Source organism: Danaus plexippus, chromosome 2 (assembly GCF_018135715.1).
Source record: "Danaus plexippus chromosome 2, MEX_DaPlex, whole genome shotgun sequence".
NCBI lineage: Eukaryota > Metazoa > Arthropoda > Insecta > Lepidoptera > Nymphalidae > Danaus > Danaus plexippus.
Genome location: NC_083537.1, coordinates 3,173,118 through 3,200,642, shown reverse-complemented (window position 1 = coordinate 3,200,642; position 27,525 = coordinate 3,173,118). Strand labels below are relative to the sequence as shown.

Here is a 27,525-nt window from a genome sequence, read left to right as displayed (position 1 = left end):
TTACAAAACATAAATTATTGCAAAACCTAACACTATTGTAAAACACAATTTATCATCAATTATTTCATCCATGAAAAGTATGCTTGATTTGTTATGTGATTCAAAATACTTGCAGTTTACATATCATGTTTAAATATAACATGTATTTGCTGTTTTATTGTAATAATTAAAATCTTAAAAAAATATATTTATCTTGAAATTTTTGTCTTATCGGAAATCACTAACATTATTTTTTAATACTAAGCAATATAAACTGTCGTTGAGATCTCACGACTGTCAGTCAATCTTAATTGTATATTGTTGGTCTTAGTCGCTTCTTGTCAGCTGGAGTGCTGAAAAATAATAATATAATCGATTTAAAGAAAAATGAGATAGAATTTTAAGAAATATGTGGTATCGTTGTTACATTTGTACTAGAATGTTTTAGTGAATATTTAATCTTAAATGTGACTAAAATCGTACAATTAACGCCGAAAATATAAAAGGATCTTAAAATTGATATAATGGATTGGATTATATCTGATGAGTTGGGGCTTACCGTGGGCCATTTAGTTGGCTGGGGGGCTGCCTCTGCTATGATAGTAGGTGGTGTAGCCCCGTACATACCTCAATATAGACAAATTAAAAAAACGCAAGACGCTGATGGATTCTCGCTCTACGTTTGTTTGACGCTGCTCGTAGCAAATACATTACGTATTTTGTTTTGGTAAGTTTCTTTTATCAATCCTGCTTAGTAAACTATAAGAAGCCTTTGTTATCAACCTCAAACATAATAATTGTTTGTAGTGACAGCTGCTTTAACCACAAAGAATATTGTTTATTCCCTTAATTATATATTTTATATATTATTATAAATCGATATTATTTTCCTGAAAACTAAACTCTTATTATTATGACTTTTGAGACACTTGTTACTAAAAAGAACATAATATTATCAAAAACTTTCAAAATCTTTTGTTACAAAATAAAGAAACCACCATTTTTATTTAAAGATTATATTTACGAAAATCAACACGAGACATAACTTTATATTTTTAGGTTTGGCAAACGCTATGAGTTACCATTGTTAATACAAAGTATAGTAATGAATGCAACAATGTTTGCCATGATACATCTGTGTGTTACAATTAGAAAGAAGAATCAGATTATAAGGGCCAGAGAAAGAATATTTACAGGTTTGTATATCAAACAAAACAAAAATAACTTAGCCTTAGCCTTTATTAGCTTATGGGCTTATTACTTTCATAAGTAGATTAGTTACACTTAATATACTTCTCTCGAACCAAACAACGAATTCTTTAACTAACTAAATTTCTGAACAAACTTGGTACTGACTTAGTTTTCACTGTACATGCAATGCACATTGTTATTTTCTGTTGTGTTTTATTTGGTGGTTGGTGTTTTTTGGTGATTAGGTGCAATATTCATGTTATATATACTATTATGTTGTGTGAATGGATCAGCTCAGCCAGATGAAACAGCAAACTGGCTGGGACAGCAGAGCGGCTTTGTTGGTGGTGAGAAACCTCATCGTTTCTATGGTAAGTGTTGTGATGATACCATCTCAATAGTGTTTGTTGGTTTTGTTTTTTGTTCTTCATTCAGACGGTCATTCTTTTTTTGTTTCAGTTATAAAACCTCATGCATCTTTCATTGGGTTTATATTTTTGGTTCACACCGTGTTGTCATTTCATTGAGTGCTTGGTACATTTTTTTTTTCAGTTTTATCTGTTGTCATCAGGACTTTTTGATTATTTATTTTTTTGTTATGGTCTGAACGAAATTGGCTTGTGACTTATAATCGATCATGGTTTTATTTCCTTGCATGTACATTTGGTTGTTGAACTTATAAATACCTAAATTCACGATAATTATCATCTCGGAGCATGAATGGGTCACTTGAATTTGTGTTTGAGATATCATATCTTTGTATACTACTAAATACTCTAAATTGCGCTGTTTTGTGTGTTGATAGTATTTTATTACAAATTATATTTTTAGAAACAGTCCTGTGTGTTTTAATTTTTAGATATGGACAAGAAATATTTCTGGGCGTGGACGGATTTCCAAAGCTATGTAGACTGTATGCTAGTCTTCTCGGTGCTAGGAGCTGCTATCACGTATCTATTGATAGAGTTCTCGCCCTTCGTGGAGCTGATCGGGTTCCTCGCTGTCTTCACCGAAGCCATGCTGGGAGCGCCACAAATAGCTAAGAATCTCCAGAACAAAAGCACCGAAGGAATGAGGTTCGTTATTAATAATATACCTAAAAAAAAATTACACGTGTCTATTAACTCAAAGACAATTAATCTGAAATAAACTTTCGATTTCATTTTATTAAAGTCATTACATTGTAAAGTTGACACAAGTGTCAAGGTGGTGACGTCATAATTTTATATAATTATCGATACAGCTGATTCATCGATAAATCAATGTGACATTTTCTAGTGTCTGTATGGTAATAATGTGGACGTTTGGCGACCTCTTCAAGACTGCGTACTTCGTTATACGAGAAGCGCCAACGCAGTTCTGGGTCTGCGGCAGTCTTCAAGTGCTATTGGACATTGTTATACTTCTACAGGTTAGTGTTTTTGCCTCAATACCTACTCTTTAAATTTTATCAGATTCCTTCATCAATTTCATATATACTTGGTTCCGTATGTAGACGTATAGATAAATAATTGCTGCACATTAAATTTGTGTTGTAATGAACTTGAAATTCAAATAATTATACTTTACATGTACCTCAGCTTATCGTAAACAGGTTTAGTTGCAAATGACATTTCTGTTTCTCGTAATCTAAATTGACTAACTAAATTATTTCCAATTAGTTTATCCATAAAAACGACTACAAATAAAGATAAATTCAAAGTATCTTCTAGGGATTCAAATCAAGGGACCCTAAAAAATCCTATGTACCTTTTAGTTTACTGTTACTTATTACGTAAAACGTATCATAAAAAAATTGTTTCAAATAATAATATTTCTTTTATCGATACCCGTTGACTAAAAACGCCAGAGTTTATAATTAATGTCATTTATCAGTTTGCAAATATTTTGTTTCCAGTGATTAGTTTAATATATCGTTCTCCGTTTGAGATAATTTTTATTGGTGATTTGTCATTTCTATACAGATACAGGAAGTAAAAATTTTATTGAAATGTTAATTTTGCATAATAGTATCAGAAATTAGTGACGTAGTCAATATATTTATATTTAAGGTAGAAGTCTCTAAGACTCTATATTTCTACTTCAGGCTAATAACAGTTCGATATTTAAAATTCAAATCACAATAATTAATAGTCGTCGAACGTTTGTTTTATCAGTAAATTTAATGTCATTAGTGTTTTTTAAAACATCGATTAATTAATTTCAAGATAAGTATGAAATAATGTTTGCAATAGTACACGGAAACCAGCAATTCCATATTTGAATGATTCGTTTTATATTATTCAAGTAACCGAAGTAATTGATTGAAAACGAAAAATAGTCTAATAATCATGATTCATGAAAAATCAACAGTTTTCATTTATCTTTTTATTGATACGATAAGGTTAATAGATAAAAATGAATATTTGCTTAATAATAATAATAATTTATCAATTTTAGGTTTGGATGTACAGACACAACACAGCCGCGGCCAGACGCATCCGTCGCGGCGACTAGCAGTGGATAGAAACAGACTTATAGCGACGCTTCCCTATTAAATACAATCGATGCAATGACGCATCATGACAGTTGACTTGACAGTGTACATCTAAGTGAATCACCACAGACTATACAGAATCCACAGATAAAATTACCAGCGAGACGCACACGTTCTGCCATTATGATTTTTTATCGTTAATTCTAACCAGCCAGCCAGATGTATTGTTTACGACTGGTGTTATATTTTTATTTTTTCAAAATCTCGCCGAAAACTTATGTGGCAGTGTGTAAAAATGAGAGTGACTCGAGTTTTTAACGAGGTCGGTGTAGGTTGAGTGTTATATTAAAAATTAACTGTTAAAATTATGTGCGACACTCGAGACACGTTCTGTCATTATAAACAGAAACTTTACACAGATTCTGATCTACAGGTGTATTATCTATGAGAAGTGCTATTTTCATTTATTTATCAAATATTGAAAAGTTTGCATAGCTGTCTGTCTGTAAAGACGGCTGTGAAATCTTTTTATTGGGGCTATAGATATTACTGACGTGTGATAACACCTCTGATAAAGTTTATGATATTTATTGTCTATGACCGCCATTATTGGGACCGTTTCACACAAGTAAAATACCAATTACAGAATGGAGGGATCAAATTATGATCAAATTAAGCATATATACGCTAAATACTAAAACATCGTTTTGCAATCCAAGGAATTTTATGTAGATTTTAATTTAACTAAAGTTTAGAATTATATCGAAAGGTGCTGGGAAGGGTTCCCCTAAAGTTGTAGTTGTAGTTAGTGATGCACTTTGAGGAAAGTTGGGTGTTATATTCAGCACTTTATCAGAAGAACGACTGAGTTGGGGATTATATACTAAATATAGAAAACTAATAAACTAGACCACTTGGTCGTCACGTGGACTATTCGTACACGTATTTGTTACATGAGTGAGCCAAATTTAGACTTTTTAAAAGTTTTAATATGTACCTATCGTACAATTTTTTAGATAGTCATAAATTTCATAACAGTACCTATAGAATTGTATATCAAATGCACCCATAGATACATTTTAAATAGCACTGTTGTACTAGTAATAAGGGAAATGTAGCTGTGAAAAGCATTCGTCACTTTGTACTGTGTACCAGAAAAGAGATTTATATACTTTATACATTACCCGCCATTTTGTTATTTGGTTTTGTTATTTAATTTATAACTAACCATAGTAAAACTAGGCAGATGAGTGACAGCAATGTATTAAGTCACTCGATTATTATATGCTATGCCTTACATAAAATAATGTACTTCCTAGGAGACGCATTGCAATTAAATAATTAAAATAAGTGCCATCTAGCGGTAAGGAGAGTGAATGAGACGAAGTCAAACAAAATGTACAACACTTGGTATGTTTTAATGTTTTTACTCGTTAAAAACTTCTTTTTTTCGTTCCTATATTTAACTGATTTAATAATTAAATGACGTTCTGATAAAAAAAATCTTATAAATGAAAATATTAATTTATAATTTTTACAGAAAATTTCCTCTATCAACATTTCGCATACACATGTCAAGGTCTATTTACCGTTATTTTTTATTACCGCAGTCACATCCCTAGTATACATGTAGTAAAGTTGTTCTAGGACAGTCAACTATCAAAATCTCTCAGTTTTTTAATCTGTGTTAATTTCACGTTCAATTTAATCATCACAGAACTCGTTCAAACACTCGCATGTCTTGTGTTCGGTATAAGTTTTTTTCTGGTACTCGTACTAAAAGTGTATAATAATTGTGATATAAAATTGTTTATAGTACAATAAAGCATGTTTTTTTTCGTATTCTAGGTAAATACTCTGACTAGCGTTAAGGGTGAAGACATATGTATTTCGAAGGCATTTAAATGTATATTTTGCTCTTCCTTGATATTATTTAAAAATATGCTTGCCATAAGCAAATTTTTTGTATATTTTCTATATTAATTAGCTTATAATAAAAGTGTTTGTTTATGTATAAAGATATAGTATTTTTAAGGGGAAAATATATGAAGTAAATTGAAAAAAAAAATTCTAACTAAAATATTTTGCTGTCTCTTAAAAGATTCTCTGTTGATGGAATTAATTAGAAAATTATAAAAAAAAAAATCATTTCTATGACACCCCGAGGACTCCAGAATGACTGAATAATGTTCGTACTAAACGATTTATATATAAAACATATGTTATATATATGTGCTATCATATATAGCTCCTATTTTTCATATAAACTAATTTTTGTAGATGTCGTTTACATTAAGTTAAATTTCACTGCAAATTTTATTTTTATTCTATATAAGTACAACAATAACATATTTTTTACTCATCTCAAAAGTATTATTTGCAATAGGTATGTATATATTTTACTTGTATGTTATCTTTATAAGTGTGCATTCATGAAGTGCTAAATGACAGACAAATAAATCTTAATATCGATGGTTGTAAAGAATCTTTAGTATTTTAGAAAGAATTGTGTTAATTAATTGTAATAATTTTTTTATCGTATATATATATTTTTGTTAAATTATCAAATTAATCTATGTTTTATAATTTACATAGACATTTAAGTACAAAATATTATGTGTTCTATGACCTATACTATGTTATATATTTAAGAGATCCATCTGCTTACCAATGGGTACATGTATTATAATATTATGAATAATCGACAACTGAAAAAAAAAAATATTCCATCGAAATCTTTTTAAATTCAAATAAGGTCTTTGGACTTTTATTATCTGTATTTTTGTTTCGTCTTCCCTTACATCAAATACGTCGAATAATCTGTTAATGACGCTGAAAACTTGAAGGAAAAAGTGATAAAACATATCATATTTGAATGATTTGATACTATATGTTATTTATATTACACATAGTGAATTTCTTTTGTAAAACAATTTTATAATTATATAATGACAGCTCACTACAGGCTCGTCTGGATTTTTGACATGTCAATTAAAAACTACGTGAGTTATGAATGTTGAATTGATAACAATACATGTACGAAATAAAGTTGTTTTGTTTTAGCCATTGTTTTATTTCCTGAGTCAGACGTGATGTAATTGAGAACAAACATAATGTAGTCAATGAGAACATTCTATAATCTGTATATCTGAATCGTCGGGTGATGTTGATTAGGGAAATGGTTTCATCGCGGAGGCAATAAGAGCGGGACAGCTAGGGTTGGGACTAAGGGTGGATCGATGTCCGGAGGCTGCGAGTGGCGCCCTCTCAGAGGCCCGGACGTCAGTGCTCGAACAACAACGGCCAAACTCGCTCGCGTTCAACCCTTAACAATACGGTATGTATTATAATATACAAATAGCAGTCTAGTTAAAACTTTGTTTATAACTTTCGTTTTGTTTCGTTTTTTGTTAAAGATTTTCATTTACCAATCCAATTCTTGAAATACCTGTGCTGATTTAATTATTTAGCGGTGTTTATCGGTCCCGTCTCAATTATTTTAAAACTCTTTTTAATGACGCTGTCTTACTCGTGTTTTTTTGACGTTTTACAACAATGCATCAAATATCTAAAATACCAGCGTGTCGTTTGTCAAATCTCCGATATTCATATCATCGAGTGACATTCTATTCGCAAATCATTTCTCTTACGGAAACTGTTATATTTGCCAACAAGGACAGAAAGTTCATAAAACCATTATCATTCAAATGTTTTTATATTTTAATTATAGAATAAACTTTTTTTTTATTTATTTAAATCCAAATAGTACACACCTATTGTGAATAAACTCATTTAAACAGTGATTTAGAATGTACCCAGAACTAACAACAATTTTTTTTAAATTAAAAAAATATCTACAAATGAAATAACACTATGAAATATATAGGCTAAATGTTCCAATCCATGTTTAACATAAATAACATTTATTTCATCCCCATGACAAGGAAACTTTGTTGTGAATATCGTAATACGTAGTCTCCCATTGGCCAAGCTCGTATATAGGAAGAGCTGATCGACACCAGCCCAGAATGCGGTTCTGAAGGCAAACACGTTTCTTAGACCTTTATGAATGGTTATAAATAAACATTACAATGAGACAATAAATCTATTATTTTTGATTATGTTGTGATAAACAATTTATACCCTTTCCATAAATCCGTGACGTTCTTTATATATTTTTATAATAGTAAATGTTAACGTCTCATAAACATTACTAAGGGATGTTATCAGAAAAAAAAATGTCTAATAGGTACGTAATAAAAGTACAAATTTATCTTTATGTAAAGGTCAGAGTGAACAGAGATGGGTAAGCATAAGGAATAATCTCATTAGGCGGGTTTTATAGGGTCGATTGCTCGGAAATTAAAAATACAGAAGGTCTATTTACCATACAGGTGGGCTCCCGTTGTATAAAACCAGAATAATAACCAATGAGTACAACTTCTCTGTCGGTATCTACTATGATTTTATCATTTCATACCAGATGACGTTTTGTCAAATTTTTGACGTTTGACGCGGTTAATAGTTGCTATTCATAGTTTAATTACATAAAAATAGGTACATATTGTAGGTATTAGATTTTAAACAATATGTTATAAGGCAGAATTTTCAGTGGTAAATATTAAAACGTATGCCAGTACCATTAAGTTTGGGGCGCGTAAATAGGATATACCCACTGACTAGAAACTAAACTCACTTAAGATTTTCTTCAGAACAAACACAATTAACTGATGACCGTTGAATTATGTTGTTATTAAGCACGACCTCAGTTACATTTCATTAAGCAAACTATGTTTTTTATTTTAATTTTAAAACAATAAAAAAAACATAGAATAACAAAGTAGTCAATTTTAGATAACACAGATAATAAATATATTACATAGGGATGTATGAATTTTCTATAAAAGATTTTCATTCTAATAACAATATCGATATCAAGGATACGTAGTAAACTGCTGCTAAAATCTCTGCGGCTACCAAAACACGACTCCTTTGATGTTTGAGCGATAGACTTTGTTCGGAATATAGGATACTATAGATTAAATTATTATATTAGAAAAATAGAAATATAAGGATCACATCATACATTATCGGTGTACCTTCGATACCAAACAATATCTTATCTCGCTTTCCACTAAAAAAGATTTTATAAAAGTTTGTACCGCGTTACATAAAATTTATCATCAGCTTCAATTTAAATCACAAGAATAGAAAAGAGAGAAAAAGTTCACTTAAACAAGTAGTATTTGAACCTACGGCTCTAGTAGTGTCATGTCAAGTGTCAACCTAATTGGTTAATAAATCTAGTGTTTGACATTAGTAGGTACACTTAGGTACCTACTATGAGTTTGCATTGTCACAATGCTAACGTCGCCTTTCTAGTGTTTCATTTATAAAACTACGTTGAAAATTGTGTTTTGCGAGGATTTACGAAGAAAAACTCCATACGCTGCGTGTAAAGTGTTAAAATGCAAACTCGGTATAACGCTTAATTATAATCGGAGGCAATTAATTCAGTACAGATATACATTTTTAAACTTGCAAATTAATAAGCATTTAATATTTTCTTCACAGTACACGCTACACAAAATTTGCTATCGAAACTTAAAGCGAAAATATTATAATATTTTTTTAATAACATTTAAAATAAATAATCTTATGAGACTAGCTTCAAGCCGTCTTCAATTCTCTATATACATATTTATTATAAAATTTTATCTTATTTATTTTTTCATCCATTGTAAGACATCATAATACCTACAAGTCTTAAAATAATCTTGATATTGAATTGATGTATAGAAGCTTCATAGAAAGTCATCGCCCGGTTCGGTTCCATGGTTACGTCGAATTATTTACGTTGATAAATTAAGCATTCTTTACATTTTAATTTTTACACATACAATTATTAATTAAAAAAAAAAAAAATGTCATCAAGTGTTATCATTTAATATATACTTAATTCACTGTATTGGATACAAAATATTATGACACGGATTTTTGTGAAATTATTTGTAATTTCAAATAAGACCATAACATACTTGTACTAAATAATCGTATCATAGAGCTATGACCTCAATGTGGAAACAAAAGCTTTTATTATGACAAAACCGACAATACATTAGACGATAAGAAAAAATATAGGTAGCTAGTGTTGCCATAAAAATGTTTTTTCACAGAATTGTGTAAGGCATGAAATATATATACATATGTATATATGTTTATATAACTGCGAAAAATCTTTTATATCTATGAAAATATCTATTTATAAATATGAACAAGTTCTTTATATTTGCGTTAAATATAAATACGGAGTGTTAAAACGTTTAAAGTAGGGTCAAAGAAGACTTTAGCTTAAGATCTTACGTCTTAAAATAAACACGAAAATATATTGAAATCCTTTCTAATATTATAATATTTTGTGAAAACAAGAGATACTTACAAAGGAGCCTTTCTTTAGTAAATAATATAGTGTAACAGGAGCAATGGTACCTTAGTACAAGTTTGCAACGACACACTACATACAAAGCGTTTTTAGTTTTTAATTCCTACATCTTGTTACACGATAGTAACAACGTAGTTCAGAAATAAAAAACTAGAGGCTCACTGTTGGTAGTGTAACGTTGGGAACTTGTGGTAAACCTGCTGAGAGCTTTTATCGATTGAAAGTATGTACATACATATAACAATCTCTCGCTTGCGACCGCATTACGAGCCCTCCTAATGCATTTATCCTCCTTTGTATCTCATTACACGTGGCAGGATCTAATCATTAATTGAAAAAATAACATGCTTTTTATTTATTCTGAAATTTGATTTAAAATGAAACTAGGTATATGAATAAAAATAGGCGGTTATCAAATAACGTTCTTTTAAGAAAATTATTTATTTCAAAATGAAACAACCGCTGTGGTAGTTTCTTAACAGTAAAATTCATCGACAGAGTAGGATAAAGCAGCGACTCCTAGAGTTTTGCGTTCCAATCTCTTTAACAAATATCCTACCAATTACCATGCCTTGTCTTTACTCGGTGAGTTAAGCGAAGAAAAGAAGGCAAATATTATTGGAAAGAGATAAAAATAGATCGAAATTTACGAACGATTTGAGTCACGTAATACCCGGGTCCCTTCGGATTATATTATATCCCAGTGAGAAATAAATATTGACGGAAGAATATTTCCATCATATAACATAACAGAAACAAGATTGTTTACCAAAAATAGTATTGATGAAAAGTTTGCTTTGAATTACATCATAAAAAGTTGAACTCTTAATATATATATTGCCTATCTATTGAGGATTATTTTCGGTAACCAATATATAGGTACCTGTACTTGTCAAAAATCCGTTAGCTACATAATATCTTGGTTAGGTACATAATGTTAGGTAACATTGGTACAAAATCATTAAAATAACGACACAATAGCTTTTCATATAGGACATTACGTTTTATGCTTCTCTTTATTTCTATGGCTGTCCTTGAACCCTTAACCATCAACTATATCAATCGAATTGTATCCTAAAAATATATATCCAAGTGAATAATAAAATTGACAATAATTTGTGGATTAAACAGCAACGACTCAGTTATTAAAGAACATTGTATTAAATGGATTTTCTTCAACTCTATAAATTATTCAGTTTAGTAGAACAAGTTACAAGAACATTATTGTACCAAATAAAAAATTACAAAAGGGATAACAAAGTGGCCCGGGCATCAACGGACGGTAGATCGCTCGTGTGAACTTTACAAGCAAGGACGATACGTGACCGAAATAGAAACGCCTTTATTGACGCTTATATTTGCGTTTATAAGAATTTATTCTTACTTTAAAAGAATAAGAACAAACGCCCTTGAACGATTTCGACATACAACTCAAAGATTTTATTTAAGAAAGATTACTATTTGGTTCGCAATTGAGGACCACATGCATAATTCAATAAAAGGCTGTTTAAATTTTATTACATCATTTTTAGGTTAATAGGAGTCACTGTTTGATATATCTTTTCCTTTAACCGTAGATATTTGATATTTCAGAGAGCTTGGGTTTTAGGTTATTAATTGATATCTATTATCTACTGATAAGTATCTAATTATCTATTCCGAGTTCATTCTGACTCACAAATTATTTGTATGCAAAAACTTTTGCGTATGATAATAAACAATTATTGTAGCGAGTACCTACCACTCGAAATGTACGAACGGGTTTTAATTGTGAACACATACTGTTACCCTCGACTTTGCCCGTTCATAGTCTATGTTTGTTAATCCTACCAAACATTTTTCATTCCACGTAAACCTGGCTATAGTGGTTACGCAAAGGCTGTTTTTTGTTTTGCAATTGGCTATTTTTTGCTATCAATTCCAATGTTACGAGATAAAAGAAATTAGTAAACGTTACTTGATGCCATTTCGCTTAGGTATGTCTCATTAATATGAATCGTCCCACAATGGTGAGAAAATGATACACATTCCCGCAAAAACACAATGCTCTGTGATCACCAGGCTAAGTGCAAGTTTGCATCGAGACATGGCGCACTAACGAAGTATTTGCCGTTTTTCATTCAATAACCTACGTTTATACTTGCGTGCGAAAAAAATACATAACTTATTTACAAAACATGCAAAAAATATATATGCTAACAATCCGTATGTACTGCCACGATGCGAACATGGTGTAAGCGTAAACTCGATAACAGCAATTTTTTTAAGGTGCTGGTCTAAAGTCGATTTCAGTAAACTTTTGATTTTTTTTTGTTATTATCCAAGGAGAAAAAGTGGTCTAAAGTCAATTTCAGTAAACTTTTTTACTATTATTTTTTTATTATCCAAGGTGAAAAATTGTCATGAATAAGAAAATCATTTGTATTTGATCTCGAAATAAACCATGAACATAGCACGTTCTTTATTTCTTTATTGTTATTTAGGCAAATAGTTTTGATAGGCTTGTCGTATCTGTTTTATAATACTGTACAGGTTAAAACCTATAACTATAACAATTTCATTAATAAAAAAAAAATTAAGCCACAACTGTACTCTTTGAAATATTTTTTTTACCACCTCTCTCTCTCTCTCTCTCTCTCTCTCTCTCTTTCTTTACAACTCTTTGAAATATTTTTCTTTACCACCATCTCGTAGCTTTTTATCATAATGTTGAATTCATGCAGGCACAGATATGACTACCATCCTGTGGTTTGAATCTTTATCAATAACAAAATACGGCGGGCTATCTTTTTGCTCCTGTATAGTTTAAGTAAACAAAACAAATAACATTAATGAAATACGTTAATATATAACTTTGTTTTATCGATAGTCAATTTTGATACAACAAACACGAAATGAATAAAACTGGGCTTAACTTTATAACTATAAGATTTTTTTAATAAATTCAAAGAAGACGTTAATTTGTAGGAATGACCACATATAAATAAAATAAAAGTAATATACATTTTTTCTGTAACTTATTTTCACCCTCCAACATTTTTAAAGGATTTTATAAAGGTAGACACTAGACACGATTGTTCCTACTGTTTTTATATGTATATATTAATGGGACCGCTATTAACGACATTTCAGTAATAAACATCCCCAGGCGCCATTTCGTACAGCCGTCGTAAACATCAACCAGCTTAACGATATTTTGTATTTGCATTTTCATTTTATTACGATGTCAAACGAACACTGTATAATTCACAAATCATAACAACGCTGTTAACGCTGGCTTTCGTTTGATAAGCATTAATTCCAGTTATTAAATTATCTGTCAAACATCTGAAGTATATAAATACATAAATAAATTGAACTGTCAGATAAAAAGGCACATACAGACGTCGCAATGTTTAATAGTGTACATACCTAAGCTATAAAACTGTGGTCATTAACAGTTTATAGGGCTTTAAACGTGGTTTTAAAGAATAAAGTGATTGTGTTTTGTGATGCGTCCATTTTAGAGATGCGTTCAATCACAGACTATAAAAGATTTTCTTTACCTTTTATGTACATTAAAAAAAGTTTATTTATAATGTCAAGACATATCTTTCCAATTACCTACATTTTATGTTACGGTTATTTAAGCGAAATGCAGTTTATTTGGCTAGTCTTTGAATTAGCGAAACCAATTTCTTTGACCGCTTATAGTTGATGTAAGAAAAGCTGATGCTAAATTAATATAACTTAAAAGCGAGGGAGAACACCTGGTTGACAAATTAATGTGATGATAGAAAAGAAACTTGTACCCATTTTTAAACCTTTTTTAATCTACATATTATATCTACTTTTATACTCGATATTATCTGATGAAATGTACCTAACGACATTAGGTTTCTCATACTTGTAGCTTGTACTTTTATAACATTTTTATAAGACTAGTTGAAGAAGAATCATAAGACGAAAAAAATTTTTCTTACATAACAATCTTACATAAAAATACTATTATGAAACAGTCATTTAACCTATAAAATAATACCTGCATCCCGTTCAAATCAATGCCAAGTAGAGCAATTGTATCGTTATACATAGCTTTTATTGTATTAGTAATAGAGACTAAAGTTATATGCATTTCCTGTCAGGGGATTGAATTAAGACAAGTACATATAACAATCATCGTTCCACCTTCTGGACTGCTCGTACAATTGCTTTTCATTTAATGGAATATAAATATTTGCAAATGAATAGTTCTTATGTAATATATATGTATTTTTTTTCTTCGTTCCAGCCTTTTTAAGATAGACGAATAATATTAAATGACACTTAAGTGTATTACTGTTTGTTAAGTTACTAATGGAACTTCATAAAATAAACAAAAATGTTCGATGCTGGAAATAATGGAAAAACCCTTAAAACTATAGACGCTTACAACGCAATCCACAATATCAACCTACGATCTCGTTTTCGAACGGCAAACAAAACAAAGATGGCGGAGAATTCGATACGAATTTGCATAACATGAAACCAGCAACGTAATCTATTACAGTAATTTGTCAGACATAAATAAACGCTATCGGTGCCATTATTAATAGGAAGTGTAATATGGAGCAGTGAAGACATCCGCCCGGTAATTTTTTTAGGATTGCGCGACCGGAACTGGCTATATTGAATATATAAAAAATATCTTTTTAAAACATCCTTATTGACTTTCGTTCGTTTGAAAATGTAGGAAAATATATTGTAATTGGATTGTTATACATTTTTAATATTACTTTTAAAAAGTGTAGGTAAAGAATCCAAATATAAATATGTGTGTTCCGAAATTGGCATTAATTTAATTTTCTTCACGTGATTACTCGGAATTGCTTCGAAGCATTTCAATATTAACGTTCATAGCGTGTTTAGAAAAATATTTCGTAAAATGTTATGTTTTTAAAGGACAATTTAAATGTTTCTTTTAATACCACCTCAAGTATAAAGCTGAAAAAGAATGATTTTCTAAAAGATTAATATGTCTCGAAAATTAAAATAATTTACTCAGAGCAAATTCTAAGCTTGTACACGTTTGGAATCAGACGGAAAGGAATCCGCTGTCATACTGAGTATCGTGTTTGATGTTTATTGACGTTCATCGAGCATTTCCTTCCACCAGCATAACATCGTTCTGTTTACGTGACACGTTCGAATCAAATTATTAAACTGCCGAACAACGAACAATGATTTACGACTCATATAAAGCTTACTTTTTAAATGAAATTTGAAATAAATTCTATATTTCACGTAGTAAACTAATATCACGAAGAGCAAGCCGATAGAGCAAAATTAATTAACACATAACGGTACCTACTCCATCTATACATAGATTTTTTATGACATGTAGGGGGTGAATCACCATAGAGGGTTAATCTCGCACCCTGAAAGCTCTCAACGATATTGAAAATAATATCATCATTTATTTGATTTCCGTTATAACAGAATCTATTTCGTTTTTGATTTCATTCGATATTTGAAACACTGAGGTGGTATTAAGTTCACCTACGTATCGAAATAAAAATCCATTTTTGTTCTGTGAGCTTTATAAGGTCTTCATAATTAAGAAATAATAAATCAATGATAATATCTTAAACATTGTCCACGCTGACATATAAATAACTGTTTGCAAATAAAACACTTATCTGTGATTACAACACGATGAAGACGGTACACGGGTGAGCACGTTCATTTATCTTTATTGTACATGTTTATCACGTCCATTGTTTATTTACGAACGTCGACATTGATAACGTGTCCCGTTTTATTTATACAGTTATTCAGATATCGTCTGATGCTGGTCAGTAAAAAAACATTGCACACATCCTAATGTAAGGTTTGCTAAATCCTGAATATAATAACGCCTGTGGAATTCTTAATTGTACTTTGTTATACGATTCATCAGGTTTTTTTTTTGTGTTCATATTATAATAGTGTTTTAAATATCGGCCACTGCACCCAGCGGCTACGTCACGCTATTATTCCAAAGAGTTCGTAAAAAGAAAGGTCCGTTAAGCCTATTAATTAATATTTCTATCATAATTATCAAACTGTATTAGTATAAATTAATACAAACGCAGGGTCTTTGTTTTGTTTTGTTTTTTTTTCTATTATGAGTCAGTAGCGTGCAGGAAGCTGCCAAGATTATAGAATTTTAAATGGTCGGACATAAAATATTTTCAACGTAAAGTAACATTATTTAACTCTAACTAGCTTGAAAACATCTGAATTATTCGTCGTAATTTTGTAAGAGTCGTAAGATTTTACATTGTAAATAATTTATCAAATCATTCAATACACTTACATTCTATTGCAATCGTATGTACATATGTGTCTTTAACAATTTGTACTTAATGTGTAATATACATAAAAGCGACGTTTTGCCAATAACATTACAATAATATATTTATGTTTCATACAGGAAAATGGACTGTTCTCGGAAATTTAAAATAATTCTGCTTTTAAAAGTACCTATATGTGTCGAAATTTATTATCTATGACACTGTCACAATGGGTACAATATACCTAATTTCAACAAGCAACTATGTTCCTTTATACAATTATTATTAATTAAAATATTTATTTACAATAAATATTTATATGTAATTTCCAACTGCGGTTGGGTTTTTCATCAAATGATATCTCCATCTTGACTTTTTTAAAATTAAATATTGATATTTGTTATAGTAAATTTTCCACAGACTATCTTATATGTCCACAGCTAATAAATTTTATATACGGAAGGATGTATCCATTTAAAAAAAAAATTAACAACCCTCTTAAAAATCCCTTTTTAATCTACCTGTGTGGTCGCCATTGTCATCAGCTTCGTACGTGACAAACCCTCATTCCAACAGAAAAAAACTCTTTCATAGCCATTTTAATACTCACTCCAGGCACTGTCTCTGACATAAAAGAAAGATACACTCGAGACATTTCAAGAAGCTTCACATTAAAGATAATTAGTGTTTAGCTAACTTTAAATTCACATTAAGTCAATGAACAAACATAATACCATAACATTTTATTATGTCTATAATATTTGAAGTCATTATTTGTTAAAACTATTTAAATCACTGAGGTTGAGTAATCATTTGCCATGTAGTATGTACTAAACAAATAAATAAATAGTTAAGAATACTTTCTTACCACGGCTGGGCAACGAAATCTTTTTATTTAGCAATTCATGATTTTAAACTATCAAAATTATTAACAAAAAAATCACAAAATATTAAGATTTAAACTTGATTACGTGCTCCTTAAATGAAATGATTGTCTGAACAGCTTTTGTTATTATGATGTATTTTAAAATATTTCGATCTTGTTTCATTAATTTTATTACGTTCGTTAAGATGCTTAGTATAAGTTTGCATATCACACAACATACTAAAGATTACCCGTTTCTCATTTAACAGCCTACTTTACTGTTAAAATTTGAAGAGATTTTTAACTTAAAAACTATGAACACTCCTTATCTAGAGTAGGTTGGACAATACAAACTGGGAATAATCATACACACATACACATATATATATATGTGTGTATGTGTGAGTGTGTGTGTATATATGTATCATTTTTTATTTCTCATGTAAATAGTCAATTAAGTCCGATAATTTCTCCGATATTCCAGTCTATTAAAGAATGTCTAGTTTAATAATACCTACATATTTGTATTTCAAACAAATGTAAGTCATGTTTTATGTTATATTAATTCATATTAATTATATTTATACTAGAAGTGGATTTAACAGAAATAAAATTATAATATTCACATTATGTGAATCACATATAAAGAGGCACGTGGTAAATTTATTATATACATATTAAGTATTATTTATAGAGTAAAAGCCCGTAATATTAGACACTACTGAAATTTTAACAACGCTTGTTATAACCAAGGGCGAAGGCGGTATATATTCCCAGAGGACGTCACAAGATCTGGCGTGTTGCCAACATATTGACCTTCAACCTCACTAAGGAGAAGCTTAAGGGTGAAAACAAAATAAAAACTTTCAGGAAACTATGTTTATTTATTACACTCGTTAATTAGATCGGCTTCGTCTTTTATAAGGAAAAAGATTAGAATATATTTATTAGAAATTGTCTAGATATAAAATATAAAAGAACAAGGTCATCGAGAAGATAGTAGTATCAACTGACACAAAACTTATTTGTTTACGAGTTGGAAATCTTCCTCTAAGTTCTTTTTGTACTAAAATCCTTATATAGCAGATTTTTTCGTAATTATGTTTTAAAATAAATATTTTACTAATCATACATAATACAGACAGCTTTTATTACTAATAATTTTAAAATAATCTGTAACTTTTAATTTTATTTACCTTAAAATAATGACACGGATATATCTAATAAATACTTAGCATTTTAATAACTTCAGAAATAAAATATTATGAATGCTACTTACTATAAAACTTGTATCTTACCTCAAGTTTATCTTAATAACAATCAAAACAAATATTTCAAAATACTCATACACGGTTTGACGGTCATTATTAATAAGCACGTTATGTTGACCTATTTGCTTAATATTTTAAATACATAAATTAATTTCCTTTGTTTCAGGGCTAGGCCTTTCAGCACGCAGAGCCGCTATAAGACCTTAAGTTTGGTTCATTCACACGGAGCGCGCGCGAGCGTGCGATCGCTTGGTATGCGCTAGCGCGTCGTGTCATGCCTTTGACAAGGCGTTCGGCGGACACACTACGCATCAGTGTTACGATAGCCGGCTACCATTTAATGTGCCAAGTTTCAATTTCATCAACGCTCTCACTTTGCAAGTAGTCGCACGTGTGTCTCAGCACGCAGCGAGACTGCAGACTATATAATATTTAAAACAACAGTTCAATAGCTGGCTGGCTGACAACTAAACGGATCATTTTTTTTTTTTAATTTGAAGTTGTTTTGACATTGAAATTGTAAACTGTGACACAGTGTAGACAGTGGATCGTTAGTAAAGCTTTTGTTATAACTGGAGTGTCAGATAGTGCAAAATGACGTCCAGATCCAAGGAGAAGGTGGCGGCAGCTTTCAGGAAGCTGTTCCGATCTCCGGAGAAGCTGGACAATGAAGCCGCCGGACCAAGCGGCTCTCCGGCCCGTCGAGGTTTATTTCGTCGACACAGGTAATAAAAAAATACAATGTAATTACTAATATTAAATCTTATTCATTGATATAGAAAGGACGAAACGTATTATATATTTATTCTTAATGAATAATAAAAATATATTGAATAAGATAAATTAATATGAATGAAAAAATAAATACTATATTAAAATCATTCAGACTGTACCTGAGCTCAAAAAGTATAGTGGTGAAGTTGTTAGTAACACAACAAAGTTTTTGTTACGACTTCGTATTGATTTAAGAGAAAACGTAAGTTTGCGAAAGAATCTCATAAAATTTATAATTAATCATGTTTTAAAAATGTCAAAGCAAAAAAATCTATTGAGATACATTTTTAATTATATATTACAGCAGATGTTATTTTGTTTATAAATAATACGTAGCTATAAAATTATAAAAATTATCGACATGTTTTAAATATACAAAAAAAAAATCGGTGACTTGTGATATATATAATCTTAAATCCATATATTTGCTATGGTTTTCTAAAATAAAATAAGAAAGTAGTTTAAATATAAGTATAAACAAACAATTACAATGCTATAATCGCAGAATAAATATTTAATTTAGTCTCTGCTATTCATATAATTGTAAACTTGAATGTCGTATGTTAAAATTTTCATCTAAACGTGACATAGGTCGCCGGTTCATGTATTATATATAACAGGGTAATTTTATCAAAACTCATGAAACTATTTTATTTTCCACAGTCACACGTAATACAACACTATAAGTGTTAATAAAAAAAGCAATTTTGACAATTCATTAATGCACGCATCCTTGACATTTTTAATGTTCTGGCAACACGATCTTAGAATATTAGTTTAAAGAGGTTTTCCTTATTTTGCTGTTATTATTATATAGTGATTGTATCAGAAATCATAATATTTCCATCGACCTCACCTTTATTTCTTATTGTTTTATATTCACATCGAAAATATCATCATTACTCATTTCATTTTATCTCTGCTTAACTGTTCTCAAGACTTCAAACAACCAAGATAGTTTTATTCGTAGACGTACATATTTGGAGTACCTTTTCGTTAAATCGCATTGAAAAACATTATGTTGAAGTTTTCTTGTAAGATAATATACACGTATTCACTAACCAGGAAATTTAATAAATTGAATGTTGTCTCTAATATGTATGTACATACATGTATATAGAATGTTGAAGAATGTGTCGCTTTGAACTGAAGCAGTTTTTGAATCGTTCAATAATACATTCATTATTGTTTATAAGCTTTGAAAAAAATCGATGTAAACAAAAATCTATCACACTATTACCTGATGCATTAAAAAATAAACCCTAATTATGAATATGTATAAAAAAATAACAAAAGAGGGGGAAAAGTTGTCATTTAAACAATTTATTCAGGACCATGTTACTTGTTAGTATTTTTTATTGTTTCAAATGTCAAACCTGATTCAAACTTAGATCACAGATAGCGTAAAAAATTATATATATATCAACACAGAGCATTAAAAAAAAGTAGCCTGTAATAAATAACATATTATAATGGAAAATTAAAATATATTCAAATAATATTTAACTTATAATATAATTAAGTGATAATTTAGCTCAAATGATATTTAAATTAATATACTATAAATATCAAATTTCATTCTACAGCTGTTTAAAAGGATAGACGTTACCGGAAACACGTCCAACAACACACTATTCCTGTACAAATTATAAATAATTACAATGTCAACATTATTTTGCACGACATACATGTGACCGTTATTTTGATGTTTGCATTTTAAAATTTTTATATGTACAATAAATTTCTCAGAACGCGATCTATTTTAAAGAGTAAGAAAAACTGTGAACTTTAATTGCTCTACCTATAATAATATTTACATAACTTTACACACGTCAATGAAAACCACTCGTTACGTCATCCGATTTTACGTTCAAAAAACATGAAACCTTAAACTTGTATTGATGTAGGAAACGTAAATCGTGGGTGACGTGTATATCTGTTTTGCGAAACAAGCAGAGACAAAGACTTTGTTTACTTAAAACGTATGAGCACAGCACTATGAAGGCAGTCGCACTGCGTCAGTCTCCAATGCGGAACAGAATTACTCCAGCGTCAAATCAATGCATAATACGAGCGAGGTACAACATTCACAATACGCTATAAATCATGATACATGCGTATAGATTATAAAGTAACCGATAAATCTTGAATTATTTATAATCTGTTCAGTTTAAAAAGTATATATCAATGAATATACATCAGAATACCTTAAAAGTTTAGAAAGTAGAAGAACTTGTTAACTCGACATTTAATATATTGACTGATTAAGAATTTCTAATCTACTAAAAGCAGCTGTTTGTATTTATACGCCTACTTTGTAATCGTATTAGATCAAATCTTTTGATTATAATCCATATCTGGTAATTGTATAATTTATGCATAAAATGAAAATATTTTGATTTGTTAAATTATTTCAAATATTAATATTGTTTAATATATTAAATGTATTGAATATCTGTTTATGTGGAAACCGTACATATTAAAATTATATCCTTAAATGTTCAAAGTGACAACAAAATGACGGTTTCGTTACAAATATAGAGCCATTCATTCGTTATTATCTACTTTGTTTGAAGATATGGAGCGAATAAATACGTTCGACCTCATGCCCTAGCAGTTATTTATGTTGTAATAGATTTAGATAATGGAAACAAATCTATAACTACTTGTTACTTTATGCTTAACACAAGTTCTTATTCATACACCACATACGAAACGTTCTCCGTCCCTCATTACCACAGTTACCTATGTCATCACTACTATTTAATTTACGAAGATTTATTATTTTGAAGATGTTAAATCGCCCTCGTAGTACGCTACTTATAAACATACAATAGTAATTGCGATATATATTGTACATCATAAAAATATGCCTAATCTGCCTAAATATAAAGTTACCTTTTGTTATATCTCGATATATTGCAGTCATTTCAATTTTCTGTAGAGATGTATTACTATTTATTGAATTATCAACAGTGTTTTTTACCAATCAAGATACAACCAAGCCAGCTCAATCCGGATACTTAATCATTCCGATAAATTCTTAATTACTCTGACATGAACAATGTATCCTCTAATAAAATCACGGCACGGCGCAACTTCCTTCTATAGAATCGTGTTTGTGGTATTTTCAGCAGATTCCTAAACAAAAAGGCTATTTTATGTTGTTTGATTATGTCAAAAAATTATAAATGGCAACACCAAATGTCACTTTTTATTTTTAGTACCCAGTGAGATGCCTACCATAGTGCGATAATCGGAATAGTCACACAACACTACGATATATCGATATTTGACGATGTGAACAAGCACAAACCGATTTATCCGCCATAGACGGTTTTTATTGTAACCTTTTATCGTATATGGATTGAAAGGAACCCTTTTAAGCATCCCTATGACTAGTTACTTGATATACCTTACGTAAAATAGAAAGCTGTCAGTCTCGGTTACATGCATTAATAGTTTAACTTTGAAGTGATAAGTTATCTAATTGTCCATATGTTAGCGAAGACGGAATGACTTTTGAGTTGCGACGGCATATTAATAAACTCGCGTTTAACAAACTTATAACACTTTAAAAATAATAGACCCAACGAACTATATTATAATACGGACAAAACGTGTTTAAGAGCTATGTTTTATGTATAATACTTATAAAAATATATTCAATATGTTTACTAATTATATGGTTATTTAAACATATTTGATTAGATGATGTAATTTACGAACAAATTTGACATTAATTCAAAGGCAACTAAACTCAAACGATGTCAGCCGATACATACTCTGTGTGGGAATTCGTTTGGGCAACATATTTTCCAGAATACTTGTCATGTTCGGTGACCGCGACATTTTCAAATATATTTCCATTAAATTATATAGTGATCTTTGATTAACTAATTACTATAGTGATTCGTAAAGAAAATAGAACGATAAAAACAGAATTTATTTTAATTTAAATAAATAGTTTTTCTGAGTTTTAAGTGATTAGGAAATTCATGCTTAAGTTTAGTTTATAACGAAAATAAAATCTACTTAATATAAATATAGTTTTTCATACTGTAAAATACCAACTATGATAAGTTGGAATTGCGGCAATGGCTAGTAATACTTTAAACGGATTACAAATTATTTATTACTATTACAATACTTTAGGCCTGCTATTAAAATTAAGCTAGCGATGAATTTATAATCTTATTTATGAAAAGGTTATATATGCTTATACGGCGTTTTTTTAATTTTATTAATTTGAAGCTATGCCCTTAGTAATATAATCTATAATTATTCGGGTTAACAACAGCTCTTGTGTAACCTATTTTATAAGTGGCAATCACGGTCATGTTTATGGCAACACTTACTAGATGAAATTATTGAAAAAAAATTATAATATTTAATTATGGGAGAACAATGTAAATAACCCAAATGAAATTTATATTCCCCTTAGTAAATTTTGTAACAAATATTTATTAGTGAACCTCAAATAGCGTTGGTAATTTTATTATTTTGATATTTACAAATCTTACGACAGCATCTAACATTATGCAAGCGCACCTTATTATTAGAATTTTGATGTATGACATTCCGTTCACTACGTTCAGTTACATTATTATTAACAAGGATAAATACTTATATTTGACTGAATGGAATCGTTAATTAATAGTTACATTCTAATTTTGGATAATGTCCAATATTTTAATTATAATCCATATCTATAATTATTATTATATCTATTAGTTTCCCACAGATAAATAATTAGATAATCAAGATACAGATAATTTAAACTTAATTACGTATAATAAGTTTATGATGGCTTTTTTTTTTTTTTGTTTTAACTCGCTATATGGATATTTATATTGAAGGGCGAAGTAGACCACAACTAATTAGTTCAATACAACGGCCAACTGGAGCAATGTCAACATCATAGGCTGAACTGGGTCAAGTTTGCCAATCAATGGTTTGCGACGCTTGCGGGTTCAATACTAATGTTAGGACTGGCAATTAGGAGCCTCTAGTTAGCATAGCTAATTGCATCTAATTGTTTATATTTTTTGTTAATAGTTTTCTGTTCAATTAGATATAGATAATTAAAAAGCTCAACATTATGTAACCGTTAAAATCTTGATTATGGACAGTGATAAATAGCAGATGCTAAAATGAATTTTAAATTGTTTAGAGACGGCGTTAGCCCGGCGGAAGCAGCTGTTAGTTTGCCTTCAAGCCCCGCTTCCTCGAACCTGTCTAAGAAGAAGGCGGGCTGTGCTAACGAAGTTAGGGAGAGAGCTGCTGGAGTGCGCACAAGGAGACTAATGAAAGAACTTAAAGAAATACAGCGCCTACAAGAACACCGACCTAATCCAGTCTTCACGGTAAATATATAAGACTGAAATATACAAATTAAGCGTAATCCTACTAGACTGATATAAATTTTGGTCTAGCTTGACACTATTATTGCTAACTCACAAAGATTCCTTCTCTCTAAAATTTTTGCTGCTTCCTGAAGCCGTACAGGTGTATGGAAATAATTAAACAAGTCTCATCACGTCGACCGCTCAGTCATTTGTGGCATTTTAATATTAAAAACAAATTACTAGGAAACGCAACTCAAAAAAGTCTATCCGAACTCAATTCAATAGGTGGAGCTTGTAAATGACAACTTGTTCGAGTGGCACGTGAGACTCCATCAGATTGATCCTGAAAGCGATCTGGCGTCAGACCTGAGAGAGATGAGCATCCCCAACATTCTGCTCCATCTCATCTTCCCTGAGAACTTCCCCTTCGCCCCGCCCTTCATGCGTGTCATAGAACCGCGAATAGAAAAAGGATTCGTAATGGAAGGTAGATGCATACGAATATATCTTTACAGAAAAATATTAATATAATGTCACTGAATTTATTTACTCCATGGATCCCTACTAAGGATTCATATAATACAATAGTTGTAAAATATAACTGACTACCCCTTCACGTCTGTATATCAGCTCGCAGTACGTATTATCCTTCGTGATTTCTAAAATTTACATATTCACATTTATCTTGTACATACATTTATTTTAAAAAGCCTAATTATTAGGAAATAAGAATAAAATTTTAAGTAATATTATTTGGATACGAAATCGTGATAACTAAATTTCATTAAGGTGGTGCCATTTGTATGGAACTGTTGACGCCTCGCGGCTGGGCGTCCGCTTATACTGTGGAGGCGGTGGTTATGCAGTTCGCCGCTTCGGTGGTCAAAGGCCAGGGTCGTGTCGTCCGCGCCCCGGCTCGCTCCTCCCGGGAATTCTCGCGCAGGAGAGCCGAGGAGGCCTTCAGGTCGCTGGTTAAGACCCACGACAAATACGGCTGGGTCACACCCTCGCTGTCCGACGGTTGAAAACCTTGGGTATGTTTTTTGGTTAAAAGGCCTTACACACTTACACCTGCACCTATACACTACATCATCATCATCATCATCATCATCAGCCTATCGAAGCCCAATAATGCGGAGCAAATGCCTTTTCTCACATGGAGAAGGATAGAGCATTAATTACCACGCTTGCTCAAGGCAGATTGGCGATTTCAAACTTATAAATTGAAAGTATAAGTCCAGGTTTCCTCGCGATGTTTTCCTTCACTGTCTGTTAGTGGTCTCTAGATACTTTTAGAAAGTACATACGATTTGGAAAACATCACATTGGTACTTGCCAGGTGGCAGGTTCGAACCTGCATCCGCACGTATGAGAGGCGGGCGTTTAACCTCCAGGCCACCACGACTCAACAAACTACACAATTTTTTTTTTGTTATGCATATTGTTGTAAGCCCTGCGGCTTTTACAGCGTCACCGAAGGAACACTACACAATGAGTTCTCATATTGAAACAATATATGTGTGGTAAAGTATATATAGAAAATAAATGATTGTGTCGTGTTTTATACGTGAAAATAACAACGTTAATAATACGTATGTAATATACTATATTTAAGATTTGATTCAAAAATCTTTTTTTTATGAACATATTGCATCAATATCTCACATGTAGTGGCTTGACAATGTGACAAATTAATAAATTGATGCTATGTCATTTAATGATGTTTATTTTGTCTCGTTCTGATTATTGGCATTGTATTTAAATTCTGTTTGTTTGTTGTTACGACAATGATTACATACGCAGTGGCTGTATAAAGCGAGACTGATGACGAGAGATTAAAAAAAAACAATCTTTAGTTACTTAATAGGGGTGTATATTTATATAACCATATAAGTGTTGTATTGAAATATATAAAAAAGTACAAGAGAACAGACATAAAAGCCTAAGTGAGCCAAAACCCTCAAATTACTTTCATATAAATATAGTGTTTATTTGTTTCAGATGCAGACATTCGACTTTAATGCAGAATGGATCTCTCGTAGTAATTAAATTCGATTTAATTGAAATAATTTTAGTTGTATCGATTTCTAAATAATATATACTTGTCTTAAATAAAAAAAAAACTTGTCTTCGAAAACAATTAAACATTAAATGTTTTTAAACTTTTTTAATGTACTTAGTAAAATTATCTCTGGGGCTGAACTTTGAAGTTCAAGAGGAATTTTTAAATAAAATTATAGTATTGCCATATAATAGATTATAAATATAGTTTTTTTTGTAAATATTGCGTGCCAAAGAAGAAATGTACTTTGCTCATTGTAATGCCACACATTTTTTAAAAAATAACTACCTAATCCGTTTTCAAATGTTTTCGTCATAAAAATCAAAAGTAATATTTCCGTCCCCGTGTCATTTTAAACCTTTTTGATAATATTAAAAAAATACCTTCCCATTTGTGGGGTGAAGGAGACTCAATTTACCTATTTCTATTAATATTGATAATTATGTATGTGCAATTCATCTTTTTTGCTGTGTAAACATTGTATTGTACTTTTAGAAGTACTCAAATGTAGATGAAAAATGTGAAAAAAAGGCTTGTGGCGATGTTTTAGTCTATAGGAATATTAAGTAAAGTCTAAATTGATGTTGTTAATTTAATTAGTAAACCAAAGAAAGATGTTTATTTTTATGTGAAATGATTCAGTGCAACATGTGTATAGCTGAATTATATGTACAATGTTATGAGTGTAATAAATTACTTGCTCAATAATGTTGTCTCCTTACAATGAACACCCTATACTTTAATCCCTATCGACTAAGAAATTATAACTATTAGTCAACACATATACACTAATTCAAATAAAATTTGTGCTTATTATATATTTT

The 27,525-nt window shown here is 30.5% G+C and overlaps 2 protein-coding genes and 1 long non-coding RNA gene across 8 annotated transcripts; 2 read left to right on the top strand and 1 right to left on the bottom strand.

Moving 5' to 3' along the window:
• Positions 1–255: 255 nt before the first annotated feature.
• LOC116779513 (solute carrier family 66 member 2) lies at positions 256–6,708 on the top strand. 6 transcript variants are annotated; one of them, XM_032673837.2, is made up of 6 exons: positions 272–706; positions 1,039–1,175; positions 1,416–1,541; positions 2,030–2,246; positions 2,449–2,581; positions 3,610–6,708. In XM_032673837.2, the coding sequence occupies exons 1-6, from the start codon at positions 504–506 to the stop codon at positions 3,664–3,666; spliced, it is 873 nt and encodes a 290-aa protein (XP_032529728.1). In that variant the 5' UTR covers positions 272–503; the 3' UTR covers positions 3,667–6,708. The 6 variants fall into 6 exon arrangements, with proteins under 6 accessions (XP_061377583.1, XP_032529732.1, XP_061377593.1 ...); XM_032673838.2 differs by having other exon boundaries at positions 274–706; positions 1,464–1,541; XM_032673839.2 differs by lacking the exon at positions 1,416–1,541 and having other exon boundaries at positions 274–706.
• A 146-nt stretch (positions 6,709–6,854) lies between these two features.
• LOC116779583 (ubiquitin-conjugating enzyme E2Q-like protein CG4502) lies at positions 6,855–27,409 on the top strand. Its single transcript, XM_032673937.2, has 6 exons — positions 6,855–6,983; positions 18,684–19,242; positions 24,465–24,657; positions 24,925–25,126; positions 25,429–25,673; positions 26,641–27,409. The coding sequence occupies exons 2-5, from the start codon at positions 19,112–19,114 to the stop codon at positions 25,662–25,664; spliced, it is 762 nt and encodes a 253-aa protein (XP_032529828.1). The 5' UTR covers positions 6,855–6,983; positions 18,684–19,111; the 3' UTR covers positions 25,665–25,673; positions 26,641–27,409.
• Positions 7,553–8,203, bottom strand: LOC133318963 (uncharacterized). Its single transcript, XR_009752681.1, has 2 exons — positions 8,034–8,203; positions 7,553–7,682 (listed from the first exon to the last, which is right to left on the bottom strand). It is a non-coding gene; the product is annotated as an uncharacterized LOC133318963 (long non-coding RNA).
• Positions 27,410–27,525: the final 116 nt, after the last annotated feature.

Excerpts from the sequence above, each read along its gene's own strand:
- LOC116779513 (XM_032673837.2), top strand. The coding sequence starts at position 504 with ATGGATTGGATTATATCTGATGAGTTGGGGCTTACCGTGGGCCATTTA. Across the intron at positions 1,176-1,415 it reads CAGAGAAAGAATATTTACAG|GTGCAATATTCATGTTATAT; the intron begins GTTTGTATATCA and ends TTTGGTGATTAG. Across the intron at positions 2,582-3,609 it reads ACATTGTTATACTTCTACAG|GTTTGGATGTACAGACACAA; the intron begins GTTAGTGTTTTT and ends TATCAATTTTAG.
- LOC116779583 (XM_032673937.2), top strand. The coding sequence starts at position 19,112 with ATGACGTCCAGATCCAAGGAGAAGGTGGCGGCAGCTTTCAGGAAGCTG. Across the intron at positions 24,658-24,924 it reads GACCTAATCCAGTCTTCACG|GTGGAGCTTGTAAATGACAA; the intron begins GTAAATATATAA and ends TCAATTCAATAG. Across the intron at positions 25,127-25,428 it reads AAAAGGATTCGTAATGGAAG|GTGGTGCCATTTGTATGGAA; the intron begins GTAGATGCATAC and ends AATTTCATTAAG.